This window comes from Protopterus annectens, chromosome 8.part0, assembly GCF_019279795.1.
Source record: "Protopterus annectens isolate FY-2018-M chromosome 8.part0, PAN1.0, whole genome shotgun sequence".
NCBI lineage: Eukaryota > Metazoa > Chordata > Ceratodontiformes > Protopteridae > Protopterus > Protopterus annectens.
This window is the reverse complement of record NC_056741.1, coordinates 244,413,089-244,435,482: the sequence shown is the minus strand read 5'-3', so window position 1 is coordinate 244,435,482 and position 22,394 is coordinate 244,413,089. Positions and strand designations below refer to the sequence as shown.

The following is a 22,394-nucleotide window of genomic DNA, read 5'->3' as shown; positions in this document are numbered from 1 at the left end:
GTATTTGTAGTGCATAGTGGCCAAAACATTTAAGGTGGTTTAATCATATGACTACAAGAACAGACAAGGTTATTGAGATAGTGTTCTTTTAGTGCAAATTTAAATGTTTTAAATAGTCTAGTTGAGCAATAGAGAGAGGGAAAGCATTCCAAAGTTTGGCAATGGCATGGGAATAGAGACATTATCCAGCTCTTTTGTAGGGTTTAGTTATGGTTAAGAGTTGTTTGTTAGAGGACCTAAGATGATGAGTAGGGGTGTGTGTTTGTACTATAGTTTGAAGGGATGGCCAGTAGTTTGGATTATTTAGTAGTTTGTGGGTGAGAGTAAGTTGGGAGTAATGTAGGTAATGAGGGAACTCAAACCAGTTTATAGATTTAATGGCCAGGCAATGATGTGTGCGAGTTGGCATGTTGGAGACAAACTTGGCTATTTTATAGTAGCACGACTGCAGTTTGTTCAGGAGAGATGTGTGTAGGCAAGTGAAAATGGGGCAACCATAGAGGAGGGAGGGTAGAAGTAGACTATTAGCTAGTTTCAACTTGGTAGACTTGTCCAAATAGAGTTTGTGCCTATAGAGTTTGCCACGCTTAAAATGGGTCTTTTTGATTTGGCCATGTATATGATTCTCAAAGGATAATTAATTTGTCATCAATTGTGATGCCAAGTAGTTTGCCTGTTTTTACAATTTCAATTTCTGTATTGTTTTGAGAGAATATTTTAAAGTCTAGAGTTAGAAGTTTGGTTGTGAAGAGTAAGAGTTTTGATTTTTTTTGGATTAAGTAGCAGTTGAGCTTCGTTAAGCCAGGGTTCGATGAAAGTAAATGCATTTTGTGTTAACTTTAGGATATCTGAAGTGTTGTTAGAGGAAGTAATTATAGTTGAATCATTTGTGTATTGAATGAGTGTACTTTGCAGGGATGCTTTATGGAGATTATTAATAAATATGCTAAAAAGCAAGGGCCCAAGAATATTCCCTTGGGGGACGCCTGAGTTGTTGAGTTGGTAATCAAATTGCTTACTTTGCCATCTAACAAATTGTTTTCTGTTGTGTAGATAGTTATGGAACCAGGTTAGAGTGTGCAGGGAGCAGTTTATGGTCTCAACCTGTAAAAGTAGTTTTGAGTGGGACACTGTATCAAAAGCTTTTGATGGGCCTAGTAGGATCACTGATGTTAGTACGCCTGCATCAAGTATACAGTGTTGGTAAATGATAGTAAGGCTGTTGTTGTGCTGTGTGCTGGCCGAAAATCATGTTGGGTGGGTGCAAATAGCTTATTGTCTGTGAGATGTTTTAGCAATTGAGAATGAATACACTTTTCTAGAATTTTAGATAGAGGTGAAAGTATGGAGATGCACTGGTAGTTAGAGAGATCACTGGTGTTACCGCCTTTTTGAAGGGGAGTAATTGAATTTTTCCATAGTTGTAGGACATATGATTCAGAGATTGATCAGTTAATGAGAATGCTAATTGGAAGAGCTATAGAATCTGCTGCAAGTTTTAAGTATTCAGCTGGGAGGCCATCGGAAGAGGGAGCATGGTTTTAGTTTTGAGAGCAGTTTATGAACTAGAGAGGTGGGTACTGGTTGTAATGTAAATAGAGGAGTGGATGGGTTTTTGTTGGAATTGCAATTGATGTGGGGGGAGTGGTTAGAGAGTGTATTGTCATTTATGTTGCCAATTATACTTTTGTTAGTTTGTAGAGAGAAAACATTAACACGTTTTTGGATACATTGTTGTTCATTTTGCAAATGTGAAAGTAAAATAAGCTATTCTAGATCTTCTGGGAAAGTCTGAATATTGGAAATAATTAACAGAAGTACAGTTATATATTCATACTGGTAAAATTTCTGTCCCTAAGTGCATTCAGATATATAAATGCCTTCTTATCTAGTCAGTACTAATATCCTAACAAATATATGTTTGAGTAGTAAAGCTGATCACATAGAAGTAGCTTAATATAATCAGCCTCCTGTCAAGAAAAAAAAAATCAGTTGTTCATGAGATGAGAAGCAATGCAACTGTTTCTGGAAGCTCAAGCTGTTTCTAATGAAAGTCCTGCTATGGAAAACATTATATATATATATATATATATATATATATATATATATATATATATATGTATATATATTTCCACTTCCATAAGATGATAAACCAAATCAGGCATCTTACCCAAAATGGAAGGCAATGCTGTTATGCTTTTTTTTTATTTTGCTTTTCTTTTTCACCCTAAATGACCTTTCGTGTTTAACATGTGGCTGCCCATTAAAGGCATGAATAACTAAAACTTTAAACCATAAGTTTCTTACAGCCCAGCTATCTGGTCAGCATATAAATTAAGGGTGAGTACCAGTGCTTGTAGCAAACAAATCCTGCACTGCTTGCATCCCTTGTTTCTTTTTAATAACTTGATAAGCAAAGGATAATTGAATCTAATATCAGGTACCATAATAAGCTTCCTTGGCACAACTGAAACTTGCTTACCAGAATAATAAATGAAGTGATACTAAAGTAAATCTATACTCAGAACATTTGCCACAAAATCACAAAGAGTCGACAGCAGTATTTATTTGGCTTACTCAGCAGCAGTTGTTGTTTATTACTGATGTCCTTTGGTTTTTTCCAGTTAGTGGTCGCCACAGCGGAACTCCGGTCCGCTAATGATTGGCAGTGGATTTTTTACAGCGCCAAGTTGCCAACCTGACGCCCGACCTTCAAAGAAGGCACACCCATTCACGCATGCACCTACCCGCATGTCTTTAAACATCACTCGACTGTGGGGAGGACATGCAGACTCCACACAGAAGGCGCTCCAGCCGAGAATTGAACGGGAGAACCTCTTGCTATGAGGTGACAACGCTAACCACTGCACCACCGCTGCTCTACAGCAGCTGTTGTTTATTAACTAACTTAAATGTTTACTTTCACTGTGTCATGACTTCTATGTGCAAAGCAGAAAGGAAGGCAGAATGGTAGGTTACAAACCTACAAAAGAGGATAGCTGTTTCTCAACTGTTTCTAGATGTCTTACAAAGCAGCAACATTTGTATCATGAAATATAACTTGAGAAACAAGATAAAATTATTGTTTTTTTTTTTTTAAGGAACAACATTTTAGTTCATGGTACTCTTGTTTTGGCAATGAATGCTCATATAAGATTAATCACTGATGCTCTGTTTAACTTTACTGAGTTACTGTATGTTGGTCCTGAAAGAATGCACTATCCATTGCTATAAGTAATTGCAAGGAGAATTTCTGTGTGAAGTGATGACGATTGATGCCTGATGTCTGACCCAACTCTGTTAGAAATGCTCCATCTAAAGAAATCCCAATCCCTCCACACCACATGCTCCACAGACCTCAACCTCATTACCACAATTAACAGAACATGCTGGAGGGACAGGTTCATAATGCAGAGACTGCCCATGCTATGGAATAGACTTCCCATACATGTCAAGCAGCGCACCTCACTGGCGCTCTTCAAGAAAAATCTTGATGAGTGGATGGACAATAGAAAATTCACCTGAGGGATCACTCAAGTGGCTTTACTCAACAGAGGCACTGGGAACTAAGGTTGGGTGGCATTATGCCAGGGTAATCCTATGGGTTAGGCTTGTAAAGGCCACAGGGCCATTAGCCTAGTACACACCTATGAACCTATGCAACACTTTGCCTGATCCCATATAAAAACTGGACAAGGAGATTTCTGTGCCATGTTTCAATTTCTCCAAGTCTTTTGGGTTTCTAATGACATGCCAGGAATGGATCCCATTCCTAAGTCAAAATATGATTAAAGTTCATGAAATTAACATTGTTTCAATCTTTGATGTCAGCCAGAAATGTTCTTCGCAGAACCTGCAATGTGCCCAGTAATGACTCCTTCTGCAATTCATAATGAGTTACAGGTATCAGTAACATCTCTAAGTATGACTGTAGATTCTTTTTCATAAGACCTATTGCTCCTACTACTATCAGTACTGTCTGGGTATCCTTCTTCCACACTGCCCTTGTTTTCACCTGCAAATCCTGGCATTTTATGACTCTGTGTCTCTCTCCAAGTAAGACACTGTAGTCACTGGGTGTAGCAATTGCCATGATCAATAATACTTTTGTCTTCTTTTCCTGGAGTCATACCTCCCAACCATACCAAATTCCTTGGTAAATACTGGTTTTGAGGGCAAAATACTGGGGTGCCACGAATTCCTGAGTGGTCCCTTTAATTTCCAATTTCCTGGGATTTTTTTTTTTTGGACCGTCCCTGACATCATCACCAGTCCACGGGTTTTATTCAGCCAGCGCAGACAGCACTTTTCTTCCCCCAGCTCTGGTAAGAATCAGGCATAAAAAAAAAAAAAAAAGACTAACTGTTTACTTAATTTATTGTACCAGTGTTTTTCTCACATTGAGTTTACTAATACTTTTTATGCACATAATGTGTTGCATTGAATGTGTGGTGACACTTTCATTTCTCACTGCATTGAAGCATACGAATTAAGTTTACTAATTCTTTTTTATGCGAGGCTTTGAATGTGTGGGCACTTTGATTTCTCGCTGCATCGAAGTGTATGACTTGTACCAGAGAAAGTGGAGATGCATTGATACTGCACTGCTAGTTCCTTTGCAATTTGAATATTGTTATGATTGGCATGTGTGTGTCAGTTCTTTATTTTGAATGTTGTTATGAGACCACAATAAACCGCAATTTGAACGTTATGTTATGACTTAAGTTACGTGCCCTATCTAGTACCTACTGCTTAACTGAATTGGAGTGTATTAGTCCCTTTTTGCCGCAATTTGATTGCTGTTATGAGCCCTACCTACTGCCTAGCTAAATTAGAGTGTGTCAGTTCAATTCCTTTATGCAGAGTGTGTCACTTCAGTTCTTTTTTGCAAAGTTATTACGAGACCTAGTGGAGTGTCTCAATTGGAGTGTGTCATTTCCTTTTTGCCGCAGTTTGATTGTTGTTACCAATACAAGCCCTATTGCCTAGCTCTAGCTCAATTTCCTTTGCAAACGAGAGAGACCTAACTCAATTTCCTTTACAATGTTATTATGAGACTGTTTCCTTTGCAATGGAGTGTCCGTTCCTTTTTGCCGCAATTTGAGCATTGTTACAAGCCTTGCCTACCGTCTACCTAAATTCGAGTCTGAGTTCAGTTCCTTTTTGCAGTGTTATTGCGAGACCTAGTAGAGTGTGTTTTTGGCTCTGGTAAGGCAAATGATTTCTCGCTGGTTTAAGTGAACTGCTTCTTATATGTACAAGAGAGAGCGAGTTCCTTTGCAATTTGATTAGCTAAGTGAAGTTAATGAACGGAGTCTGCTTTTTATATGTACGAGAGAGTTCCTTTGCAATTTGATTGTTGTTAGTAAGTGACTTAGACTATTGTATCAAATGAGTTCTCAGAACATTTTGGAGGTAACTGTCATTGCAACATAAGTTGCATAGCCCAAGAGATAAGATTGACTGTTGTTTAAAATTTCAGTTATACAAATTATAATAATTTTTCACATCTTAAAAAACAAGCAGAAGGCATGGAATTGCTTGTCTTCATAAAGTTTCAGGGCTGGCTGAACTAAGGAGCTGCTGACATTCCTGGGGATTCAGAAACATTGCATCTGCAATCATGGTGACCCATAAGCTGTTTACTATGCATGTCTGTGAAACGATCTAAGGAATGTGGCCAGGCAGGTGAGCATGAAGAGCAGCTCATTGCGGCCACAACAGGGACCTGTAGGAAGATTGTGTATGATCGTGGTGCAGCCTCAGGGAGTGCAAGCAGCAGTAGTGGTCATCTGTTGAGCATGAGCCTTGGGAGCACTCACAGTAGTCCCACTCACACAGCTGTTGGGAGGGAAGATTTATGGCCACCCTACATGATCATGAGGCTTGTGTGTTACTATGTTTTTTTTTAACCCAAGGATACATATGCAGAGAAGATAATTGTGGAAATTAGTAAGGGAAGTATTAAAGTAGGAGAGCAGAAGTAGTAAGGGAAGTATTATTAAAGTAGGAGAGTAGAAGAAGTAGTAAGGTAAGTATTATTAAGCTAGGAGGGTAGAGGAGGAAGTAATGGAAGCATTATTAAGGTAGGAAGGTAGAGGAGATAGTAAGGGAAGTATTACTAAGGGAGGAGGTTAGAGGAGGTACTAAGGGCAATATAAGGGAGGAGGGAAGAGGAGGTACTAAGGGCAATATTATTAAGGTAGGAGGGTAGAGGAGGTACTAAGGGAAGTATTATTAAGGTAGGAGGGTAGAGAAGGTAGTAAGGGAAGTATTAAGGTATGTGTGTAGGGAAGGTAAGCAGGGCAGAAACTAACACATAATATAGACAAGACTACAAATGGAGGTGGTGACAGTTACTGGTTCTAGGTGTGTGCATGTGTGTGTTTGTCATGTTTGTCATGATTCTAGGAGTTTCTCAACTGTCCACAATTTTACAGAATTTGATAACTTCCTCTGGTTTTCTGGCAAATCAGTGAGAACTGAATTACTAAATAAATATAACCATTTAAGTTTCAGTCTTCCTATCTTTCAGGAAATGCATGGTAACACTGCATGATAAAACAAAGCATTTTATTCTAGTAACTTTTTAAGATTATACAAGCAATGTTTAAAATGTGTCCCTGGTTTTGGGCCTTTGCACTCCCCCCCAATAAATGTTGGCTTTATCCAGATTTCTTGTTCTGTATAGTTCTTCAGACAGAGAGAGAAGTTTAGTGCTGCGTATGCCAAGTCTGCTCATGTTATTAGCAGCACAATAGGTAGTATACTTGCTTTTGATGCATAAGGCTGTGGGTTCTACTCCCACAGTATGTAGATGGGTTGCTGATACTGTACTGTGTTGTACTTTTTACTTTGGCAGAGATACCTAGTAACTATGAACCTGTCATCAATTTGCCATCCATTCCCTAATGCAATATTACTAGCTTATTATTTTTAATGTAACATAGGCAATTTATTCTGCAAGGGCAACAGGCACTTTATTTTTAGATGAAACAATGAAATATAAAGTTGTCTGCTAGCAGCAACCTCTTCATTAGTTACAGATCTCTTTAATGTGGAATTATTTAGATGACTTTTGCATTTTCTTTGAATGTGGGTTTCAGTGCTGTTTCAACGAATGTGAGTTTCAAGGGCAGAGAAGTTTTAATGCTATGTCTATTTTCATTGTGAGATTGTATTGCTTTGTTTAGGAGATGTCTGTTAGTGTTTGGACTATAAAATGTAAAATAAAAGTTTTTAATGAAATCCAAATCATTGTAGAAGAAATGCAGTATGCACATTACAGTGTTTGGTAAATGGAGATAAAATAGCCAAGCAATGGGACATTGGAATGGCTAAAGGGGGGGAGGGCTATGTATGGAGTCCCCATTCGACCATGATTTTGTGAGGAGGGAAGGGTGGCAACCTGAAGCACAGTCCCAGCCGGGCAGCACAAACTCTAGCTATGCCACTGATCTGTAGGCCATGGAGAATGAATTTTGGAGGTCCTAACAAACTATTATATTCTTTTGTTAAGATTAGAATATTGCCTACCATTAAATGCCCTACTTTTACCACAAAACCCACATACTGCAAGTCACCAAAAACAAAATCCTAAGGTTCATCATCTTCTCCCTTCCCAGTGAATATCATTGCTACACATTTCAAAAAAAAAAAAAAAAAGATTATCCTTTGCTGCAGGCTCTGGGGCCATATTTTGGTTATCTGTTCTTCATTTTGTTTTTGAAAGTTGGTATCTCACAATTCAATGGAAGTGGGTGGGGTTACATAATATATGCAAATGTTATGCTAATCAGTGTACAGATTTGTACCTATTTTTATGGGCCTTTGTCCAGATTTTTGTTGTTTCCAGGTTGAGAGGTATGCCTGGAGTACTATGTCTGGTTTTGTTGCATCTGTTTTTTCAACTGTTAGCAATGGATAATCCCATGTGATATAAACATAATTTTCTATGATGCTTTGTGGCTCATGTTCCCAATGTTTTTCAGCTACTTCAGTATTATAATGTTTGCACAATCCGCAATGCAACAGTTTTGCCACATTATTATGTCTTTCAGTATAGAGTCCTTCTATCCTTAGTATATCACAACTAACAACAAGATGTGCGACTGTTTCCAATTCTGTTTTACAAAACTTACATTTGTCTGTTTCTCCCACATGTTTAATGGACTTTGTAAACCAACATGTACATATTTCACTATCTTCAGCCACCAGTATTAACCTTTCATCTTTTAGTTTAAAATCACATATCCTTAACCATTCCTGCATTCAGTCCTGATCAACATGAGATTGTTCCAGGAGTTTTATGTACTTGTAACAATATTTATGCATTCTTCACATTTCTTGTCTTCTCATCTGATCCTTCAACTTATATTCTTTCTTTTGTTTTTTTGGCACATTCAGTTGCTGCCTGATTGTTATCTACCTCTGATTTCATTTCTGTTCCCTCTTGACACTGATGTGCTTCTGCTAAACTAAGCAGGGAAGTCATCTTAGACTTATTCTCCTCATGTTTTAAAACTTTCACTATGTTTGGGTCTTGTGAGGTCAGCAAATATGTATGCAGCCATGCAACTGCAGATCTATACAAGTAATCAGTTTCAAGGAGGCTCATACCTCCTTCAGAACTGACAATATGTAGTCTTTTTATGAATCATTCAATGAGCATGAAACATCCTTCTTGTTTTCATATCCAACCGATCCAACACTTGTTGGGGCCAGTCAATAACTCCAAAACTGTAAGTTAGGACAGGAAGAGGAAACTGGTTTATAGGTTGGGCTTGTTCCTAGATATCAGCTCTGTTTTCAATATTAATTTTAGTGTTATTACCATTTGTTCATGTTTTATTGTTGATCCTTCATCAATTCCCAAATATTTATACACTCCCTCTTGCTTAAGTTTTTATATCACATTTCTGTGCCAGATTGAAGTTATCTTGGTGCTGCAACTTTCCTGCTTTAAAGGTTGCTTTTGCACATTTATCAAGACTAAATGACATTTTTACATCATCTTAAAAAGTTTTGACCACTTGCAGTTGTGCTTTCAGTTCCTCATCTGATGAACTATACAGTTTTAAATCATCCACAAAAAGAAGATGAGAAGTCTTTGCACGTTGATGTTTTCTAGGAGCCAAATAATAGCCATACCCTAATTTAAATAGACAATCGGTTAAGGGCAAGACAAAAGAGCAATGGTGACAGAGTCACCTTGGAATATCACCATTTCAATTTTTAGCCATGGAATAATAATTTGTTTTTTATCATGGCTGTACTGTAAAGTGGTTTGCCATTGTTTCAAAGTCACTGTAATATAATCAATCAGTGTTGGGTGTATCTTATACATTTTTAAGCACTCTTTTATTCATGAATGTGGGATATAGTCAGAATTTTTTGTATTCTATCCATGCCATACTTAGATTATTTCTGTTTTTACAGTTCTCCTTTATGACTTTATTTAAAAAACAAATGATCCTTTGTTCCATATGACTTTCTTTTGTTACTCTTTTGTTTTATTGCCTTGATTGAGTTTTCTTCTAAATGACTATAAACTCTGTCGGCATCAAGTGTATAGTTTATATGTCATTGGAAGGCAAATTATTGGTCTATAGTTTTTAGGTAGCTTGCAGGTTCACTCTTAAGTTGGAGTATTGTCTTTCCTGTTGTTAACCAGGCTGGTGTCTGTTTGGGGTGCACATATAAATATTTTTTACTCATGGCTAAATATTCATGTAAAGATGTCAATACTTTTAGCCAGAAGCTAGGGAGTGCATCGGGGCCGGCTGTTTTCCAGTTATGAGCATTTCTTAACTTTGTTCCAATTTCTCTGGCAATTACTTTATCCTATTTATTTTGTACTTTTCCTTTATATTTATCTACATATCTTCTAAGATTTTCTACTTGTGCCGATATTTTTAGTTTAATATTTGGGATAGTGCAGAATAGATCCTGATTTGTTCTGATATTGTGCATTGCTTTTATCACATCTATTTTTCTGAGTATTTTGGTTGATCTGTTCCCTCTTCTCTACTCGTCTAACAGTGACACTTATCTTAATTGCTTCATAGTTTTCTCTATTCGATACTTCCATGATAGCATTTGATTTCTCCCCTTCCTTTCCCTTACTGCCCTGTGTTTTTGTGATAAAAGTTTATCTGTTATTAATTTAGCTGCACAGTAAAATATCCTATTTACTTCTGTTATATCACATGACTTTCTATAAACAGTCCTAATTACTGTGTCCATTTGTTTTATCAAACTTCTAACATTTTGGGTTTTATTAACTTTCTGTAGTCTACTTCTTTCATTGATCTTAATATGTTTGTCCATCTCTATTAAATCAAGCAACTCTTCTCTTAGATCATTTTCTTCTAAACTAAGGGCACATTATTTTTCTCCATTTCCTGTGGGCATTGTACAGAAAGTTCCAGAGCATCTTCCTGTGCCATAGTCTTTTCAGTTTCATCCTGTGTCATCCGTTGCTCTTTCATATGGAAACTCACTGGCCTAGCACTCTACAACACTGACTGTGTCAGAATTGCAACAGTTTCCTGTTCCTTTTCTTGCTGTGCAACTTCAAGTGAACATTTGTACTGGTTTCCTATGGCTCCAGAGTATCTTCTGATACTGATGAGATGTTTCCCACACCACTGGTTTCTTCTTAATTTTGGGATCAGTTGCTCTATCCTGCTCTGATGTTATCAGAATTAGATTTTCTACACTAAATCCAACTCCTCCATTACTAATCATCTTTTCTACGTTTTCTCTGTTTTCTTATTTTTTGTATTTTGAAAGCCTTTGCCTATATTTCTCTTTGAATATCTTTGGAGCTGCTTTTTTGTATTGATTAATTTGGCTTTCTTCTTTGTGTAAATCATATTAGATCTCTTTTTCTTTCCCGTGTTCATATTTTTATACCTTTCAAAAATCGCTAGATATTGTTTGCTTGACTTACAAAGCCATGTCTGACCCAGCTCTGTTAGAAATGTTACATCTAAAGAAATCCCAATCCCTCCACACCAGACCTTCCAGAGACCTCAACCTCATTACCACAATCAACAGAACATGCTGGAGGGTCAGGTTCCTCACCCAGAGACTGCCCATGCTCTGGAATAGACTTCCCATACATGTCAAACAGAGCACCATGCTGACCCTCTTCAAGAGAAATCTTAATGAGTGGATGGGTAATAGAAAGTTCACCCCGGGCATCACTCCAGTGGCTCTACTTGATAGAGGCACTGGGAACTAATGTCAGGCGGCACGATGCCAGGACACTTCTATGGGCTAGGCTTGTAAAGGCTCCAGGGCCATTAGCCTAGTACACACCTACGAACCTATGAGTGCTAGTTTAGCCCATCAATATCTTGTTGACCTGGAAATTGCATATGACTATTTCATACATAATTTCTTGTAAGGGATATTACAACACTATATGGCTCTAAGGCTGTTACTGTACATCATTTGTCACCTGGATTTACTATGTCCACATTCTAAAATTAAATTAATATGTTCAGGGTGGACATACAGCTGTGCTATGGATTTGTCTTGTTTCCACTACTATTTGTCATTTTCATGAACAGAGTATTAAAGTATGACTGAGGTATTTATAGTATCTAGTTGGAGTTGTGAGGGTTGCACCTTTGCTGTGTAGAGACAATGTCATCCCATAGTCTCAACTGATTCTTATCTTCATCATGCACCAGGGCAGTTTTCTAAGTATGAAGTGGTCCTGTTGAAAATCAACAACTGTAACTCAAAGATCATACTTCTTTCCTGGAAAAGAGTGGCATGCTCTCTGGTAGCATGGGAGAAGGAGCTCTGTCTTGTTCAAAGTGAGATTAGATGAGATCAAGAGACTGACCAGTAGATGAGTTCCACCAAAGTACTGCAGGCATTGCTTGCACTGGGTCATGCTAGCAAAGTAAAAGCTGAGTCATAGGATAAACCCTCCATTTGCTGGTCATCTATGCCCCCATCCTCACATATATTTATGAGTCTACTTCGACCCACCGAAAACACACAATCAAATTTCAGGTACACGTCTTTGTTTTCACAAAAGTGCATTTATTTGAAAATGCACTTTTGTGAAAATCAAGTCACAGAACCACAAAAAAATAAAAAAAAAACAAATATAGTAAACACATTTATGCAGGGGGTCAAGCCCCCCCCCTGCACCCCTATGCAGGGGGCTGCGCTCCCACACCCCAACTTCTTATATATACTAACTCTGAGATCGCACTACAGTGGGGAAAAGGGAATATTCCCTTATCCTTACTGTACCATGGTCTACAACAACAAGCTTTCCTCCCATACACCTCTGAAGAAACAATGTACCTGCACCACCACAGGTTCCCAGAACCGACAACCTCTCTTCACTGAACTGCTTTTTGCGAAAAATGCATTTTCAAATAAATGCACTTTTGCAAAAATGGAGTTATGTACCTGAAATTTGATTAAGTGTGTTTTTGATGGGTTGAAGTAGACCCATATTTATACGCTTTAGTTGGTGACAGAGAGAGGATAAGATCATGGACACAAGCAGTGGAAGTGAGGTTCCTCACAGGGTAGCTGGGCTTACTATCCATGATAGAGTGAGACTCTCAGTCATATCAAACACTCTAGAAGAAGAGTTGCTGGTCCTTTAGGTAAAGCTAAATCAGTTGAGTGGATTTAGGCATCTAGTGTGCATGTCTTCTGTCCACCTTCTGATGGTGAGGTACTTGGTGCAGCCCACTGGGATTAGGCTCTAGTGGAGATCCAAAATACACTGGGTAAATTATATCTCACAGCTTTCTGAGAATGGATGAGAATCTCACAGGCTGAACTGGAGACTGTTGCTCTAGCTAGAGAAGTCTAGAATTGTATTAGCAACACATTTGATTATTACATTATTGCCACAGGCATGACATTAAAGTTTTGTTTATGTAGGTGTTGATTAATTTATCAATAGCTGAAGTATGAAGGTCCTCAACAAATACATCTGATTTAACATGCATTTGGGTTAGTGTCTTATGTTTTTTAAATAGTACAGCCATGTGGGATCCAGGTAGAGTAAAGACTGTAGTGCTGAAGATAAAACACACACACACACACACACACACACACACACACACACACACACACACACACACACACACACACACACACACACAATATGGGTTATTTTAACACACATGGTTCTTACATGAGTGTTTTTCCCCCGGGTTCCTACTATGAATATTATTTTCGGTGAGAATTCAACAAAATGAATAAGGTGCTATGATGTGGACAGGGCAGAAGATGACAACAGTTCTCATTTATAGCCAATAAGTTGTCATTCTAAATCATCTTTAGTGTGACAGAAACTATCCCCTATAAGCATAATCAAACACCCTGACATTCTGCATGAGGTGAACTTGGCTCCATCTTCAAGACTAGCAACTATCAGCTTACCAAAATACTCAGTTTTGTATCTGCTACCTGGTACCAAATCTCACAGAAGGTTTCATATAATGGCAATCCCTCCAAGAGACAGCATAGTCCCCTTCAGCTAATACAGTTTTATTGGGTATCATTCATATTTCAAGAGCTGTGCTACAGCCTGGCCTGTGGTTCTGTGATGGAGAATAATTAACTCATTCATTGAAAGCTGTTTTGGGAATGTACACATTCTTTCTTTATTCTCTTCCTAGAGAGTAACATTTGTTCATCCATCCATTCTTGTGCTATGATAACCTGTTTGTACATAAGTGTGTGTGTGTGTGTGTGTGTGTGTGTGTGTGTGTGTGTGTGTGTGTGTGTAAGAGATAGAGAGAGACAGACAGAGAAAGATGAGAGATAAGAAGATCTCAGTTGACTGTCAGTGCAATCCATCCTTCTGAAACTAAAGCTCATTCCAGAATCTTGAGTTATCAGTGTATTAATTGGATATGCCTTGCCACTGTTCTACTGAGTCCCAGTGTTACTGTGCGTATATATATATATATATATATATATATATATATATATATATGGATCCCCTTCAGTTGATTGACCTTCCAAAATGCCGAACGTCATATGGCCGAGACCATATGGCCAACATTTTGGAAGGTCGAAACTAAAATAAAAAATAAAAATAAAAACAATTTTTTTTTTGTTTTTGCAGAGGAGCAAGCCCCCACACCCTCTGCTTATTAAATATACCTACTCCAAGATTGTGTTACATTGCGGAAATGGCATATTTTTTGTTCCTCAATGTACAGCGATCTCCATTCGCACTGTTCGACCTTGTGGTCTCAGCCTTATGACATTCAACATTTCGGAAGGTTGATCAACTGATCCATATATATATATATATATATATATATATATATATATATATATATATATATATATATGTATATATATGTGTGTGTGTGTGTGTGTGTATTTTTTCATTTATTAGCTGGCAGAATGAAAATAAACTCCAAGGAACATGCTAGTGTTTAATAAAATGTTTTAACACTCCTGTAACTTGTAACATGGAACACTAGAAGAGGCATTGGTGTTGCAGTCATTTTGGATCTGAGTTACATTTATTCTCAGTTTGATACCACACAGACTGGTGCAGTCAATGCAGTGTAAACATTAACACATACTATTACCATCAAGGACAGTCCATAAATAAGTCTCACTTGTAAAGCTTGCCCCCTTGTAAGACAGTATCAACAAGGATGCCAGAAAAATCGGTCAAACAAAAAGTTGTTAATATACAAATAATCCACAGCAGGCCACAGAGCAATCCAGAATAATTCAATGATCAAAACCAGCACAAAAACCTTCAGATCATACAGGTTTTATATACTACCAGAATGGACCACAACCAGATTCAAACCACTGAACTAGAGGTGAGAGGCTTAGACACCTCGTCTCACCTAATTGTATCTTACTGAAATCAGGTTATAACCTTACCTCCTTTACAGAGGACGATAAGTGCTGGAGTCAGCATTACCACAGCCACGACTGACAGAACAACAGCGTAAGTTCCACAAGTAGAGAGATCCGTGTGTTCTGAAAACACAAAGAATTAAGTCTGTCAACTAGTAATACATCAGATTAAAACTAGACAAATACATTAAATGGTAAAAAATGGAAAATAGCAGGCTCTTGAAATTAACTATGACTTTACTACACTGTCTAAGAGGGAGCTTAAAACAATGATTCATAAAGCTGAAGAATTTTATTACATCTAAGTCAGGGATATAGGAAAAGTCAGAAGAAAAACAGGTATGAATAAAATTACTGTTAATGATGAGTGTCTTGCAAAGCTTGCATCTAGTATTTCTGAGATAATCATACCTCTTAGAAATTTGTTGAAGTAAAGTGTGACTTGAGACTACAGCTATGAACTGGAAGAGCTGTAACGTACTCAAGAAGCCAGTAAAAGTTTCACCTGCAAAGGTGAAGCAAATGTACACGACTGTTTGTCTAAGTAAATGAGTAGTGGTGCTGACACTCAATAGAATCATCAGAAATATATGTGTTATTTTTCCATCTGTCGCTTTACAGTCCAGTACTGCTTTATTTTATTTTTCATTTTTTAGACACAATACATTTTAGTTTAATCCTATATAACCAGTCCCTGTATCAGATTTTCTATGAAATATAACTTAATATTGTAAAATCACATCTCAGTGTTATACACCAATCACCATGTGCAAGGTTCACTAGTAAGTAAGGAATGGAAGTAGGTTGTCAGGGCTTTCTTCCATATCACACATACATACACACACCTACACACACATACACACACACACCGTGCTCATATGCACACGTGCGCAAGCACCCACACACAGAGCACACACACACACACACACACACACACACACACACACACACACACACACACACACACACACAGAAACACTTACACGCACACATGCAGACACACACAGGGCACATGTCCACACATTCAGACACCTGCACAAATAGATGCATACACATCAACAGGCAGTTTAGATTCCCCAATTCACCTACTGCATGTCTTTGGGATGTTGTAAGAAGACACACTACTGGTAGAAAACCTATGTCAACTTAGGCTGGACATGTAGACTATACACAGAAGGCACCCCAGCAGTGAATCAAACTTAAGAGCCTTTTGTTGTGAAACAACATTTTTACTTATTGGGTCACTGTTTTGTCTTTATATTGATATAGGTGTAAATGTAGAGCTATTTTTGTAACAAGGCTGTAGTTTCATGAATTTGTCTCTGGCATACAGATATGTTATAGTTAGTTAAATAATGATGTATTAACAAAAGCTTCTAAAACTAATAATGCACTTTATAAAGTCTTGGCTAAGACCTTGATACTTCCAGGTCTTTTTGCAATTCTGTATCATAAAATATTCTTACATGTCAATTTTTCATGGAACATAAGAGTTTATTTACAGGTTTTCACAACTTAATAAACATGCCCTCCAAAAATGAATAGTTGAGTGACATGACTGCTTTTGTGCTCTCAAAGTTTCATCACAGCAGCTTCCCTGTTTGTCTTTTCCTATTTCAGTATTCTTGGAATACTCCTTTCCATAGGATGTTGACCCAGGCATCCCCATCTTGACCTTTAGGACACAAGGCCTTCGGTCACCTGCTTGTTTTTTTTTTCCAGACTACTCCAGAGAGTTAGTGTGCTATCTTCTCAGATCACTGTTCATTCATAGAATGCTTCACTCCTTTGCCTACCTCAAAATTACCATGTCAGTAACTCTTCTTCACTCTTCAGATTCTGATTATCTGCTATTACATACTTAATCAGTTGCCCCAGTAGGGCTGCTAATGATGCCAGTGCTCCATCCATCACCTCCTAGACACTTTATTACAATGTGAATATGAATATGGGTGTGTGGAGTTGATTACCCTGTTGTTATCCAACATTATAATTGCCTCATAGGCATCCAAATGGAGAGATGATAGAGGTCCAAATGGAGAGATGAAAAAAATCAGCAAGCAAAGGAAAGTAGTATTGCTGGAACTGAATTCATCCTCAAGTCGTGGTGAGCACTTTCATGAGATGGATCCTGTTTTTACAAAATCTCACCAAGATGACACCGATATGCAGACTGTATTTTCTATAACATATTTCATGGACAGATGTAGGTTAAAAAACAAAAAAAAAGATATCTGGGTGCACAAGTTGCAGGATAAAAAAATGCCCAATCCTGGTAGATGCACTGGTACCAGGACTAGAAAAAATGACAGTGCAGAATCTTCAAGACATGGAAACATTTCTACAATGGGTTAGGCCATGTTCAAGGAGAGGATGGCCCCCTTGCTGTAGAAGGAAGTAATAGTCCACAAAAACTGATAGGCCAAACAAGAGCCATAAAGATGATAGAATGGACTATTGAAGATAAGAAAGAAATGATGTATTGCTACTATTATGCAAAAAGCCCAGAATTTCCAGACAGAAGATAAATGAAAAGATTAAGAGAGAAATAAGAGGAAAGAAAAATACAATAAAAACCGTCAAAAGCTTCAAATGCAAACTTGCATTAATTAGTCCAACAGATTCATGAAAAACAGTTTACAGACAAAGAAACCTTGGACTGTTTGGATAAAGAAGCAACTGAGGAAGTGCAAAAATCTAAAGAACAAAATCTAGAGATTTTTGAAAGGTATATGTGATGATTGGGGAGAGATGGGCGAAGGCTGCCAGCCTAGTCAAATAGAATTTGATATATAATTCTGGCATTTGTAAATAAATGTAAAATACAGGCATGTTTTCTTGAATGTAAAAGAACACTGTGAAATGTGGAACTGCAAAATATGTGATGACATTGCACTCTACTGGCCCAGTGAAGCATGTTGTGACCCTTTTATATTAGAATTCGGCTCCAGGGCAGCTGGATGAAGGTTTCATGCTCATTGTTTTAAAGTTAAAGTTTATGACCAGAATTTAGATGTGGAAGGTACTTTATTGCTCTAGTTTTTGTTAGAATATACATAGGTTCATAGTTTAGTACTAAGCTAACTGCCCTTGTGAGCCATTTTAAACCTAGCCAATTATCCCTTGTGAGACTCAAACCCTGCACCTTGTGTTTGTAAGGCAAACACCTTAGCCATTAAGCTACCCTCCCAACCCTATATGTGAATTGTCTTCTTTGTTGTAAGTTTCTGTGCAGGTGTTAGATTGCTAAATAATGCAGTTTGTTTGCCTGGAAAAACCTAAGTGTCAAAAATGATGTAATTTGGGGAGGGACCCAGCAAACATGTTTGTTAGTAATGTTTAAATACTATTTCTCAGAAGAGACTGGAAGCATTTTGACTTTGGACATGTAACTTATCAGCAATCTGCCTTATGCTCACATGTAAGTTAGCACTGTGATTTCTTGTAGGAATAGTTAAAGCTAGTAAAGATTAATTAGGTATTTTTCTTTGAAATCAGACCTGTCCTACTGTATTATTTTAAGTTTCTGTGTGATCTCTGAACTCTTAGATATCACTGTGGTGTAGTAATTTTGTCTTGTGTTTTAATTATTTATTATTAAATATTTTTTAAAACCTTCTACCTGTGGCTGATTTGTGTAGAGAGAAGCTCTAGAGTACATTGCATATTTATAGAGGTTATTGTAATAGGCCACTCTAAAGTAAGCCTTGGCTGTTAGTCATACTACCATTGGATAATAATATTGCACAGTAATAATTGGACACCCTTTTAAGGGCATTTTAGTAGCTGATATTATTAACTGGGTGGTGGCAGTAATTGCTACCATATGGTCTGGGTAAAGGGGCACAGTGAAGAATATGTGTCAGCCTTTCCCAGGAGTGTCTGTGAAGTTGTATAAATACTTATCTCAAAGTGTGTGTGTGTGTGTGTGTGTGTGTGTGTGTGTGTGTGTGTGTGTGTGTGTGTTGTGCCAGCTACTTGGCAGGGACACGAAGCACTGGTTAGACAGAGAGGGTACTGGAGGTTTTAGCTTGCCCAGTTAGGGTGAGACCTGGACCCTATAGCTGTGCCAGTGGGGAGTCTTATTGTGGACCTGGTGAGCAAAGGAGCAACCATCTCCAGACTGACTGTGATCTCTGTGTGCACTTAAGGGAAATTGTACTTTACTGTGTGTATTAGTTATCCTTTCCTTTTCTATGAGATGACCTCCCTGGTGTTAGTGGTGAGGAAAGAGGCTCCTTGATTGCTGGGCCAGGGCACGGTCATCACAAGTGGTGGCAGTGATGGGATCTACTTCACATACTAATTAGTTTGTAGTGGTGTGGGTAGAGTGAATTCCTGTAGCGTATGTACAGTGATCCCTAAAAGTGTTTGTACTCTAAAACAGCCACACAGTGCATACACAGAGTTCAGATCACAATTATTTTATTTCTTTTGTTAGCTTAGTGTTAGTCAGGGTGAACAGGCAGCATGTCAGCAGAAGAGTATGGAAAGCTGACAAGGAGCCCGCTGGCGGAGATATGCCAGGCTAGGGGACTGGTGCATGGAAACCTGATTAAAGCAGACCTGATTGCAGCCTTGGTTACAGCTGCATCAGAGAACAGCAGCCTGGAGGACAATCAGACTGACAGTGGAGATACAATATCCTCAGAGAATAAACAGCTCAACCTTTCTGCAGTGGACTTAAAAATCCAGCTGGAGCTAAAGAGACTTGAGTTGGAGGCCAGGCGTATGGAACTAGAAGCAGCCAAGAAAATGAGGAGTCTACAAGCTGAGGAAAATGAACAGCAGAGGAGGCATGAGAGGGAAATGCTGACTCTTTGCCAGTGTCATGGAGGTAATGGGGAAGGTAGTAACTGGACCCCAGAAGCACAAAAGGTCAATACATTTCTTCCACAGTTTAAAGAGCAGGATAATTTGGATAGCTTCATTCATATGTTTGAGCGGGTATGTAAACAGTATGAAGTTGACCAAAGGGTCTGGGTACGGTTTCTTACCCCCTTACTCCATGGTAAAGCTGTAACTTCTTTAGCAAAAATGCATGACACTTACTATTTTGATTATACTGCTGTAAAAAGACATTTATTGGAATGTTTTAAGCTAACACCTGAAATGTGTAGGAAAAAGTTTTGTGAGCATAGACGCAAGGCAGATGAAAATGTATGTTAATATGTTGTTGAACTGAGCACTTATTTTCATAGCTGGGTGAGTGGATGTCAGGCCACCACTTTTGAAGGGCTGGTAGACCTTTGGTAAGGGAACAAGCCCTTAGCACTTTGCCTGAGGACATGAGGATCTGGTTAGCCGATAAACAGTGTGCTACTTCAGAGGAGATGGGGAAGAAGTGAGACCTATACCTAGCAAGCAAGGCAGCCCAGCAAAGGAAAGGGACCCCCTGTACTGCTCATAGGACTTAAGGAACCCATGGTGGGCAGCACAGACTGCCCCAACAGAATCCGCCAGTAGAAGGGGAAGCCACTAGTCCAGGTACACATCCAGGAGCTAGGTTTAAATGTTTTGAATGTAGCCAGTGGGACCATGTGGCATACAGATGTCCATGGAGACAAGGTGGGGGACCAAAGGTGAGGGAGCCAGTAAGTGGTAAAGACAAAATGCCAGCAGTGGGTTGTCTTGAGACAACAGGGGTATGGAACTACCATCCTGCAGATGTCCTGAGAGGGAAGGATTTGGATGAGGCAGTACTATGTACTTATGCAGTTACATGCAGTGAGGCTAAGAGACAAGCATGTGGGTCTGGTAGCTTGGGGAGACTCAGGCAGGCTGCATACTTGCATCCAGGACTGCTGAGTTGGTTACTTCAGTGAGAGAGCTATGCTGTAGCAGTGAGACTGAATGTGAGCCGCAGCTGCTTGTGGGTACTGATGTTCCCTTGGACAGGGTAACTGCAAAGGTTGAGGTAAGTAGCAGTACCCAGGCTGACAGTGAGGCACTGCTGTCAGAGGATGCTAGACTTCCTGTGGAAGGGGAGCTGGGAAAGGTTACAAGGAGAGACGTGAGACAAGCTCAGCTCTCAGACCCTACATTGCAAGACCTGAGGCAGGTAGCTAGGGAGGCACCTGATTTTCAAGGGAAGGGGGAATCTGTATACTGGAACAAAGGGTTACTGTACAGAGAGTGGACCCCTGAGGGAGGGCTAGAAGGTGAGAGAGTACAGCAGTTGGTAGTGCCTAGAGCTTACCATCTGGCACTTCTAGCCATAGCCCATGATATTACCTTTGCAGGTCATATGGGCATAAAATGTACAAAGAGGCATATTATGCAAAACTTCTATTGGCGTGGAATTTCCAGAGATGTAACAGGGTACTGCAGGACCTGTGAGCAGTGCCAAAAGGTAGGCAAGGCAGAAGACAAGGTGAGAGCTCCTTTGATGTCTTTGCTTGAGGTGCCATTTCAGAGGGTAGCTATGGATATTGTGGATCCTCTGAGTACCCCAAGTTCCACAGGGAAAAAGTATATCCTAGTGATTGTAGATTATGCTACAAGATACCCTGAGGCAGTGGCTTTGTCCTCCATTGAGACCGAGAAGGTGGCAAATGCTTTGCTAGAGATTTTCAGCAGGGTAGGTTTCCCAAAGAAAATACTGTCTGACAGAGGTGTCAATTTTATGTCAGACCTGCTGGCTTGTCTGTGGAAGTCCTGTGGGGTGAAACACATGAAGACCACCCCTAACATCCCCAGACTAATGGTCTTGTTGAGAGGTTAAACTCTACAATCAAGTCCATGCTATTGGCATTTGCAGATCAATTTAAGAGGGAGTGGGATATATATTTGCCCCATCTGTTGTTTGCTTACAGAGAGGTTCACCAGGAATCCACAGGTTTTTTACCCTTTGAGTTGCTGTATGGGCATAGGGTGAGGGGACCTCTAGATTTAATTCAAGATGAGTGGGAAGGTGAGTGTGAGTCTTACAAGAAGTCTGTTGTGGCATATGTCCTGAAACTCAGGACAAGGCTCAGGGAACTCATGGGCCTGGCCCAGGAGAACCTGGCAGAAGCCCAACAACAGAAAAAGGTGTGGTATGACAGGAATGCTCGAGCTAGAGAGTATGTTGTAGGGCAGCAGGTGATGGTTCTCATTCCTGTCAGACACAACAAGTTGCAAGCAGCTTGGGAGGGATCCTACAAGGTGGTAAGAAAGGTAAGTGATGTTAACTACATGGTGGAAGTGCTAGACAGATGGCAGGGGCACAAATTGTACCATGTTAACATGATGAAACCTTACCATGATAGTGAGGCCCTTGTGCTGAGCATTTGCAATAGATTGCAGGAGGAGTCTGAGAGAGATCTTGTGACTGATCTCCTCCGTAAGGCTCGGGCTGACACCTCAGTGGAAGGGGTAGCAATGTCCCAGAAGCTATCTCCTACCCAGGTTCAAGAAATCCGAGCAATGTTGCAGGAGTTTGGGGGCATGTTCACCGGGAAACCAGGGAGCACCCACTTGGTGCAGCACCAGGTGGATACAGGACCCCAAAGGCTTATCAGGCAGGCCCC

General features: G+C 39.2%; 1 protein-coding gene across 2 annotated transcripts in view; it reads right to left on the bottom strand.

The window, feature by feature from the left end:
* The window catches only part of LOC122808728 (T cell receptor alpha chain MC.7.G5-like), a 284,866-nt gene that overhangs the window by 37,508 nt on the left and 224,964 nt on the right, over window positions 1-22,394 (bottom strand). For both annotated transcript variants that reach the window (XM_044079720.1, XM_044079719.1), the window contains exon 4: window positions 14,908-15,006. In XM_044079720.1, coding sequence (XP_043935655.1) covers window positions 14,908-15,006 — 99 coding nt within the window. The remainder of the gene's footprint in view (window positions 1-14,907; window positions 15,007-22,394) is intronic.